At 42.5% G+C, this 11,186-nt stretch overlaps 1 protein-coding gene across 1 annotated transcript in view; it reads left to right on the forward strand.

Moving 5' to 3' along the window:
• Positions 1-237: 237 nt before the first annotated feature.
• CDYL2 (chromodomain protein, Y-like 2) overlaps positions 238-11,186 on the forward strand; it is a 177,151-nt gene continuing 166,202 nt past the window's right edge. The window contains 2 exon segments of the mRNA XM_009332325.1: positions 238-474; positions 655-777. Coding sequence (XP_009330600.1) covers positions 238-474; positions 655-777 — 360 coding nt within the window.

The raw sequence follows: 11,186 nt of genomic DNA on the forward strand, positions 1-11,186 counted from the left end.
AAAATACTGCTCACAACTGCTGTGTTCCCTTCTTCCAGAGATTAAAATTCAGAGATTAACGGTTTTGTGGGTTCAAGGGCCAAGAGGGGTCAGCATGGGAACCATTGTCCCTCTCCTGAAATCAATTCCAAATAATGAGGCAAGGAATAACATTCTCCTACCATGGTTAAGTGCCTGAGCAAGCTGCATCTGCAGACACCGAACAGCCCGGTGGTTAGACACGCTCAGGGTGCCGCCATGCCGAACTGCAGCTGGGTGCCGCGCCGGGTGCCGTGCTCTGGTGGCCTCCTTTGTGCCACCTCCGTGGTCACCAGATCCTGCAAGGGAGCTGAAAGTGAAGATGCATCACTTTGTAGAAGTCCTCCAATGGTTCAGCTCTCTAAAACACGGCGCTGGTGGGGCACACAAGCACTATACCAGGAAGCGCTGAGAGCGTGGAGAGGCCGAGCCGCAGCTGTAATTTCAGGAGTGGAAGTACGGTGTTAGGGGAGGTCGTGCTTCTGCCAGCCCAGGGGGCTGAGCCCCCTTTCGCCAGCAGCCCCCTCGCCCCGCCAATGCAGGCATCTGTGAGCGTGCGTAGGAAGCCCAGACAAAAACCTAAGTGGGGTGGAAAGCTTTTAACTCACTGAAAAAATGACATTATTTTTCCTCTAGATCTGTTTCTCAGTCCAGCTCACGGTTCAGCCACACAAACACTTGTCCCAGTGCAGAACTGGAGACAGTGAACCGCATGGCCCCACCACCGCTGAAAATCTCCTGGATGAACCACAGCGTTTGGTATGCTTCTCCCCCTTCTTTATCCAACACAGGAGGCTAACGCAAGACTTGCTCACCACCAACATCCATCCACTGCTATTAAGTATTTTATAAGCAGCGTGCATCACTGTGCTCCCATGGTAGGGCCCCCAAGACATCACTGTCATCTTTTAAAACCCATTTAGATCGCAGCCAAAAAGCTTGGGCACAAGTACGTTTTCCTGGGTGCTCTGAACCGGTCCTCCTTAGGGCATGGCTTCCCGGTGAGGGTTTGCAGCATGGTTGGTGTGGGAAAACATGCTGCTCCTATGCTATGGAAAATGGGTGTGGTCTTGTAAAACCAGCAATGCCATTTTTTCTTAGTGACGTTCTTCACAGCCATTTACATCCCAGAAAAAAAAAAGAATTTGTGCACATTTCTTCTCGATTGCAAAGCCTGCCTTCCCAGCTTGCTCTGTACACTGAGCTTCTGTCTGCCTGTTTTGTTTTGGCTCGTCTAATTTACATAGTATTTCCTCTCCCTGTGTAGATTTCAAGGTTATGCTGAGGTCAAGCTGTATCTTTTGCAAATCAGGATGTAAACAAGTCTGGATAACTCATGTGATACTGCTCTGCCCACCCCCTTTTTTGTTTGGGGTTTTTTTTAGATTTATATTAGCATCAAAAATGATCCGGGATCCTTTTAAAGATCCAATTTCATACTTTCCAGCACCCAGCAAATTGGCTACATAGCAGGGAAATGCCAAGTGCTCTGAAATAACCATAGCAAAGGAAACTATGATAAGAAGCCTAGCACACCAAAAACTCACCGAAAGAGCAATATCCTGTCAACTAGAATTTGCTCATGTAGTAAAAGGAGCTTGAATCTTATGTTCAAACAGAAACATCTCCATAAAGCACCTTTGCACACAAAAAAAAAAAGAAAAGAAAAAGAAAAAAGGTTTGATTAGGGATGGAATAGGCTTAGAATAATTCAGGCTGGTGAATCCTTGCCAGCTCCACTCCTCCACACATTCCTGCCTGCATTCTGATCTCATTATGTGCCGGGTGAGAGCGCGAGCTTCACTGGAACAGTTCTCACCCATCTGCATCCTCTTCTTACTTCTCAAACTGAAGGAGGATGTATATTTATAACCCCCTTCAAGATGCTGTGTGGATTCACGGCACAAAGGCAGCGCGTGGCGTTTGAATGCTGGGCAGGGCGAAGGCACAGGATAGCTTGCGCAGAAGATGCACATGTGTATTTTCCTGTTCATCCTGTTTTATGAAGCTGAGGCTTCACTTCAAATGGCTGCATGAACTGCCCTGATGCCTTGCTGTTTCCGAATTAAGACCAAAGCTTATGCTCAAACACCAATTTTTCCTCCCACAGGTATTGAGCATATCTGGATGTATCAAGCGAGGTTCCCTAAGGATCTGTCCTGAAACCAGGTCGATTCAGTATTTTCACTAATGACTCGGCTCATAGAAAGGACAGTGCAGAAGGTGCGGATGCCAGGAAGGTTGTGAATGCTTTAAAAGACTCTTTCAGAATTCAGAAGTCTTGATGAATTGAAGAAACAGCCTTAAATCGAGCAAAGACACTCAATAAAGGCAAGTGTGAAGTACTGAGTAAAGGAAGGAGAAATCAAATGAACAAATACAAAATAAGAAATAACTGGTTAAATAAGAGTACTGCAAAAGGAGTGCTGGGAGTTATGGAGGACCCCAGGTGGAATATGACTCAACACCATGACACACTGCAACAAAAAAAGTAAAGCTCATTCAGTGATGCATTAATAAGACTGATGCATGTCAGACATCGGAAGTAATTACTCCCTTTCATTAAGCATCAGTGAAACTTCTCTTAGGGTGCAATTTGGAATACCATATTTTACCAAAAATGCAGACAAATTTGAGAGGAAAACATTCTCCTATACAGAAAGGCGGAATTTCTTCTCTATTTGTTTAGTCTGGAAAAGAGGAGACTCAGGAGAATATGATAGGAGCTTCCAACATAGTAAACAAGAATATGTAACAGACAACATAAGAATTCATTTAATTCAGAGCAAGCAATATATAAGCTATATATCAGGAAAAGTTTTCTAAGAATAGTTAAGAGCTGCAGAAGGATATCTGCAGGGTATCTCTGTGTCTGCCTAATTATCCTTGCCTCTCAGCATGGCTGATTATCCCAGGCTGGCTACGCTGTGCCTGGCTGATAGTCTGTCCAATGTCAAAACTTCTTCTCTCTGCTCCGTGCGACGTTTCACAGCGCTATGCTGCATTCAAATGACGTCGAGTTCCCCGCAGGACTGCATCGCTGTGATTCAGTGCTCGACTACAACAAGTGTAGCTGGTCCGAGATTTCTTGCCTCACCTGCCCACACCAGAACAGTGGAGGCAAGCGCTACTCAGTACAGGTTTCTGCCAAGGACACAAAAACACAAAGGGAAGCTGAGCAGCACATTAGCTCAGCGTGCAAGGAAAGCATGTGAGGCCTGTTTCCAAATCCCAGGAAGGCAGGTCACCCTGCTTCATGAAGAGACAAGGTATCACCAGGCAGGTCCCCAGCAGCATCTTCTCTTCTCAGGGAAGTGCATCTCCCAACTCCTTTCCAGTGTTGGAAGTTCACTGGCAACCCTTGTCTCACACAGAAGCCAGATTTATCTAAGGTTATCACTACAGAAAAGAAGGGAGGACAGCAATTCTTCAGCTACTTATGACAGTAAAAACATTTTTGCTTGTCTGGGGAGCATTCAGCACCCCACTGTTCCTGTGCTCAGACTCTGCCCATACACTCTACCCGCTTTAGCTGGCACAGCAAGATCATGGGACAGGTTTTTCCAGGTTCTCTTACAGTCAGTACAAGGGAGCCTTGCAGGAATATCCCAGGTATAGCAGCCTTTCTGGGGTAAAGCAACATGGGCAAGGTGAGGATCATGCCCCAAATGGGAGCTTCATAGCAGAAGTATCACCAGACCTGCTGCCTGGGAGCCTGTCAATGACTCCCTTACAGGTTACTGCCATGAGCATGTTTTCAGGGTTCTTCTTCAGGATGTGACAGCTCTTGTCAGAAGCCCAAAGGACCTCAGTAGTTCCGAAGAGGAACAAAAAATAAAACCCTCTTTGTCTCGGAGCTGGAATGCGACCCAATGTGTACTTACGGGAAAAAATAATTGGAATAGACAAAGCCATGGGCAATTGGGCAGATGATGTGCCTGAGAACTATGAACATCTGTTGTGTGGTAAATATGCAACCATCAGCTTTTCTCTATCATCTATAAACAAATTCAAATAAAAGATCAGGATGATAGCTTTTATTTATATGTAACTGTCTATCATAGAAGTCTGGGAATTAACACGCCATTGTAAAATGCTAACTTGACAGATCAGCTCATTTGCAGACCACTGTTAACACTCTACAGAGTGCATTTCCCCCAAAACAACCTGGATAAAATAGGGGATTCATGGGATCAACTCTCCTCTACCCCCTCTTTCTCTCTGAATCCCTTTGCCACCTCTCTCTTCTCTAACACACCACCCATCTGCCTCCCAAGCCTGTGGGCACCCTCTCTGATGGATCTGTTTCCTGCATTGATCGGCTTCCACCTTGGATGCGCGGGTGTTGCTAGGCCACACCACTCACTAGAGCTTCAAACAAGCAAACGCAGGCTTTCTCTCACTTGCAGGAGCTGCCTAAACCTCCATAGCGTCATACTTCTCATTCAACTTCCTCACACCTCTACTCTGCCATGGTGCCTAAAGACATAAAGACAACTGTTCGGTTGCTTTGTGTGTTGAACAATATTGTTTCGTGGTTTCCTTGCACCCTCTATCAGTATCCTGTCATCCCCCTCTGGTACTTAGAGGACAGGCTTTCTGAAAGGACAACCTTTTTGTTCTGTGTATTTATAATGCCTAGCACAGCCCAATCTCTTCCAAAACTGAGGCTTGTGGGTGCTGCGGTAATAAAAATAAATAAAGGCATCACTGTTAATTCACCTTCTCTTTCTACACAGGAAATTGTGATTGGCAGGAAGAATTTGGGTCAGACGTGCATTTTGTGCTATCTCACTGAAAGCAACAGAGCATTAGGAGATGTAACTGGAAATGTTTAAAGCTAGAAAGGACCCAGAAAGACAGTCACCAAAACTCAAAGACACACCCTATTACAAAGACGGCGAATTACTGTCACTGAAGCAATACTTTTATATTGTTAAAACAAGGTAAGCAGACTTCATTTAATCCAGCTTAGTGGCATACTGTCAACCACAGAGATGTTTTATTACTATTAAATTGTTGCTTTTCATGAATAAGATTCTTGGCCAATGGCTAAAGTAAAGCACCGGCAGAGGTTCAGGAGCCTGCAGAGAGCTTAGCTGATAAGAGAATGGGTTAAAGAGAAACTATTCTTATTTGTGTGACAATCATCTTGTGAGAATATTTTCCATCTGTGCTATTTTTGGTTCCCAGTGAGATCGTTCTTACAAGAATATGGAATTAGAATTTGAATACAGGCATAGTAAGAGCACTTTGCATGTGTGCCCACACACCCCTCCTCCCCCCCCACACCTCCATCAGGGAGCTCCACTGCTGAGCAAGGTCAAATTATATCAATAAGGCACTGCAGGAAAATCTTTTACATTCCCGGATTGGTAAGAGAAATTAAAACTCATCTCCTGGGATTTTCAAATCAAGGAATGCTGTTTATTTTAAGGATCACTGTAGCATTATATTTATGACTCATTAATCACCTTGGCTTGAAAATCTATGTCAAATGAGGAAACTATTACACTTAGAAGATTTGCACAGGATGGCCAGAGTCTGTCTGTCTTTAACCACATGGTCTAATGGAAAGAAAAGCCTTCCTTTTCTGCAGAGAATTTGAAATTATGGACAAGTCCCTGCAATTATGGACTGAGTTACTTAACCTTTCTGACACCAATTCTCTCCCACAGGTCTCTTTTGGGCAGGAGTAACTCTCAGTGTATGCTTGTGGCAGAAAGAGATTTACTGGAGTGGCTAAGGGAATTAATAACTTTTGGTGCAGTATGCGCATTCCTAGTATGGTTTTAGCTGTGCCTGCACACGGCTGCATTTGGCCTCAGCTTTTACAGTGCCTAGAACAACTTCAGCACAGCAGAAGGGCAGTGCAGGGTAGCTCATGTGCAACATCCCAAAAACAGACCTTGATATTGGACCCTCCTGATGCTGGGCTCTGAGCAGAAGCAAAGTCCCCACTGCACAGATATCCCTTGCTTGAGACAAGAGCCAAGGCGTGATAGCGCAAGCAGTCCATGAGCAATTTTAGGCAGAGCAGTTCAGTTTTATAACAGGACAGGTTAGCAGTTGGGTGCTGGTTCTGCAGTCATTATGCAGCAGCTGACCTGACCAGCAGGATGGGAGCCTATATTTCATTCAAGACTTTAAAAAGGCACTTGACTAACTCAGTTTTGTTTTCCATTGATGTAAGTTTTAAAAATTAACCTCCCGAGGGAACTAGAGGATACACTTGAAAGTCTATTCATGTAAACAGCTAGAAAGGTCTGTTTGTTCTACTCCTGCTGGAAGTATGTAATGCACTTCTTTATCTTCACGGTAGTGAAAATACAAGGCATTGATTGTGCTTTCAGCAGAAGTAAAACCACCACAATCAAGTCAAACCTCTAATGTTGGGAAAGAACTGGGCTGTAAGCTTTGCTTATTGAGAAGTCATTAAAGCATCACATCTCTCCAATACACATCCATAAAAGACAGGGTAGAACATTGCTGTTACAGGATTATAAACCACATACCAGTGAACAAAGACTTTATATTTGCTGACTTTTCTGAGAGAATTTTAAAATGTATCCTTAATTTGTCAATAAACATTCATATAATAACATTAACATTATGTGCACAGTACTGATTAAGCATAATTGTGAAATTATTGCTTTAGGTTTTCAAATCTCTTTCCAGATGTTAAGGAATTGATCCTCGTGCTAATCAGTAAGTAGTATGACTATTTGCACAGCACAGTAAACTGAAGCAGGAGGATCAAGCACCTTCCCTAAGCTTTTTGTGGGCTACATCTGCACTCTGTAGAGCAGTATAGTCCTGGCAGTGAGATCATTCGGACCAGAGACCTGGTTGATTTGGCTGCATTAGCCTAAAACTTTCTCAGCTATGGGTTTCCACAGATGTCAAGGTAGGGAAGGGAGAGATGTGCACTCCCCGATCTTGTCTTGATGTGGAGAGTCTAGACGTGGTCCTGGCTCCTTGAGCTCAGACATCGCCAAATGGAGAGGAACGGAAGCTAGGACTAGAATTCGTGACACCCAGTTTGTGGCACTGTAGTTTAAATGAGTTCCTTAAATATCAAAAGCTTAAAAGGAAATTAATGTAAATTAAAGAGAAATATTAAGCAATAGCACAGATAAAAGAAATGGAAGGTGTAGGGAGCCAATCTATTTTGCTGTGATTCTCTCTGAACTTACTCGATCCACCTACAGTTTCATCCTCACTTTCCTTCCAGTGCCTCAACGCTGACTTTGCCTAATTCCCAGCAGACATCAATGAGAAAGTCACCACAGAAAAAAGAATTGTAGCTTAAGCTGTTGTTGCCTAATTGAAATCATATGACACAGGCATTCCACCAAATTATTATCACACAACACGTTCAGACAGTTTAATAAAAACTATTCAAGTTTTTGAGTGCTACAATAATACCACCGATGAGCTCTCCATTGGCTTTCATGGCTCAGAGGCATAGGAACTTTTGGATCATGTGTGCCTGAGGCATTTCACAAGGCAGTGACATTCAGCACAAGACAGTGAGGTTCAGCACTGCCCCCAAAGCAAGAGATTCAATGCAAACCCAAACCCTTGAATCCCAACCTCTCAAAACCAAGCAGCATGACAGTGAAAGCAGACCACAAAACTTCCTGCCCCAGTGGCCTATATGGCTTATTGGAGAGCAAATTCAGGTAGCCAAGAAACATTTAGCAATAGGCTACGACAGCAGAGAAATCTTAATGGGATGGAGAGAAGAACCTCTACCCCAGAAACACAGACTCAGCAGAAAGGCAGATGTCAAACTTTGACCCACTGGGTGGTTCCTAGGAAGAAGTAGAACCCACTATATTGAGTGAACTTTAAAATACCCAAATCTCTGTGGGGAAGAAGTTCAGTGTAATAACTGCACTTGGTGCTCTGTGCTGGCTTTGTCCAAGGACTCTTACGAGTGCCCGTTTTAATCCACTTTGAAAGCAGATTAAGCCAGCTCATAAAAAGGCAGTCTTGATGTGGGATGGGAGTGCCACAGAGCGAGGTAGGACACAGCAGTCAGTGCACTTTATGTTAACATGCTGCCGCACTGTGCTATAATTTCCCCCAAGGGTTCCAGCAATAGGGTACAAGAAAGTCCCAGTAACATTTCACCTAGCAGTAAGTAGTAGACCTCATTTAGGTCTTTTTAAAGGCTCTGATCTGACTCATTATTTTACTTGTTCTACTAAACTGAAGTCAACTCTATTCCTTTAGGACCCAAATAAATAAATGGATCTCAAGGCATCTTACCAGTGTCCTATCACAAATACCCTCGTTAGAGGAGATGCAAAGAAAGGATTCTGTAAAAAGAAATCTCTGGAACAACGTAAAGGAAATGCCATGTTCTCAAAACAAAAGTTTTAGGGTCTTTCTCCTTCTCAGAATCAACAGGATTCTTGCTTTAAGTTAAAACTAGTCATAAAAAGGATGTTTTGGTGAAGAGCCACATTACTGGAGTTTTCTGTAACAAGCTGCTAAGAATAAAACTGTATTTATTTCCATTAAAGGACAAGAGGTTTTCAGGGGCAAAGGAGAAGTATTTGCCTTGTAAAGTACAGATCAGCTTCTGTGAAAAACTGGTTGAAATGATAAAACTGATGTGGTGATGCATATCGACACAACATACTTTTTTACTCACATTTCTCAAGAGGTAGCAGTACCTCCTCCCGCTATAGGCAGCAGGAGTTATAGATGTACAGCACATAAAAAAATTATGTCCTTTCAAAAATTAATGATATCAAGTAAAAAACAAAACCCAAAGATCATGAATTGAACCTCAGGATCCAATAATTTCTAAGCAGCACAGAAAGATAACGAGGTATTCACCCCTGTATGGATATGTAGATACAAAAAAGGTTTCCATTCCCTAGTCTGCAGGCTCTGTACAAAGTTTCTCTAGCTCTACGGCTACTCTAATTTGCACCATCTGCAAATAATCTCTAGGGGCTAAAAAAGAGTCAAAGATGGGCATGACAAACGGGCATCCCTGCATTTCTCATAGGCACACCCCTTTTCCCTTGTTTTCCTGATTTTCCTGGCGGGAGAGAGAAAATGCTGGTAAGAGTAGCAAATTCAGCTCTTTGACCATGTCCCCCATGCAGATAAGGAGACCAACAACACCTGCTTTAGACATAAATGTACCTGAGAGGTTAGACACAAAGTGGCCTCATTATGTGAGCGTAATCTACTTTAGATCTCGCAGGAAAGAGGAGGCACGAGACTCAATTTTGAAAATCAGCTCGCTCTATCCCAGTCCTGCAGTGCCTGCATGTCCAAAAGTCATATCAAACCCAGAAGGCCTTTTGTCTTCTCTAGAGCCAATCTCTAAGGCCACAGATTCTGCTGGGTTTGCTTTAGCTTGGATATGTAGTGTCAACACAACAGCAGCTCCGGCTGCACGCAGATTGGTGTGGAAAGTAGGTCAACATGAGACAAGCTGTTCTCAGAGTAGCGTTTCTCTCTCCTCTCCCTTCCCTCTTTGTAAATGAAGAGTGCTAAACCAGTTGCTTTGAAAAGCACATAGGCGTTCACCCTGTCAAACAGAAGTAGAGCCATTTTGCTGAATATGTCGCAGTTCCAGATGATTATTTTATTATGCAATTTAGAACAATGTGCCATGTTTGTAATAGGCTTCATAAGAGATGCCACTTGTTAGTACTAAAATTCAAATTAATTACCAAAAAGCTGTTTTGAATATTAGAAAACAAGGAGAGTATGTAAGCAAGACTAAAATAATTATAAATATTAAATGAATATTCATGAAAAATGCAAAGTTTTTACACAGTTCATGTTTTTGTATCACAGAAAATGAGTTTCACAGTTGTATGTCAAAAGAATAGTCAGAAACTGCATTTTAGCTCAGAACACACTGTATTCAGTGAAAAGGTCTTACACGTTCATCAAACAAAAAAACTGTAACAAAATCATATAATCTATGTGACCTGTCCCAACTAGCAGCACTGCTCAATGGACATGGATCTGCAATGTGCAGAGATGTGTTCTCATTTTTCAAATCTGATTTACCCTTTACAAATAACTACCCAATTATGCTCAGGTGATAACTACAAAGAAGGAAGTGAGGAGTGCCCGTCGATGGATTAGTCACCAAACAATCAAAATGAGCAAATTAATCCAATATACGATTTATCTCCCATGCATGCTCTGAATTATACTGGGAACCTTTAGAGGGTAGATTGGTGACTCCTTAAACTTCTCTAGATAGTTTAACTATCTCCCTATATATGTCCTAAGACTCCCATCCTTAGAAAACAGAACAAAACATCACTATAAATTTATGCATGTCAATAACAGGCATTACCTTGAAAGGGCCCTCTCTCACATCATATATATGATGAAGTACTGAGGGCAAGAGTTCTACTACCAAAAATCTGTCTTACTTTCCTAATACAAGAAATACTATTGATTTCAAGAGGAGTATTCATGAGTTAAGAAAGCCAGATTTGGAGCTGGATCCCATTCAAGTCCCCTGGAAGTCAATGGAGCCACTCTCAATGATTGTAAAATGAGAAGAATTGGGCTTGTGCCCATGTTTAGTATTGGATATATATTTTTCCACAGTACATATTTTTCCTATATATAATGCAAATTTTTCTCTTCTTTTTCCTCTGCTTAGAGTATTACTTGTTGTTAATGAGCATTAAATCCATCTTGGTTTTATCATACCCTTTGAGTCTCTGCATAAGTACTTCGGCAAATTTTCCCCTTAATTGCTACCCAGTGTTCAAGGGAAAAGTAGCAGTAATTTGTTCCACCTTTGGACACAAGCTACATTTCAGGCAAAGCTTCAGAAGAAGAAAGCATTTTCTCTTTTGTTGTAAAACATTACAGCTATTGGACCCATTACTCTCACTAGGGCCAATGACAAATTCTCCACTGTCAGTCAGGTCAATAGGACCAGACATGGACACAGAAGACATGGGAATAGCAGAGCAACTTCTTTTTCATGCAAGATTTCTGGTGCAAAAACCTGTAGGGGAAAGTGCTTGAACAGCAAGGAAATGGAATTTTATCTCCAGGGTAGCTATTTATTTATTTACAGTACTGTCGTGCTTGTATGGTTCAGTCATGGACTGGGACCCAATAATGCCACACAGATCAAAACGAGAAGGCTTGCCCCAAAG

The sequence above is a fragment of the Pygoscelis adeliae genome, unplaced genomic scaffold (genome assembly GCF_000699105.1).
Source record: "Pygoscelis adeliae isolate BGI_AS28 unplaced genomic scaffold, ASM69910v1 Scaffold18, whole genome shotgun sequence".
In the NCBI taxonomy this organism is placed as follows: domain Eukaryota; kingdom Metazoa; phylum Chordata; class Aves; order Sphenisciformes; family Spheniscidae; genus Pygoscelis; species Pygoscelis adeliae.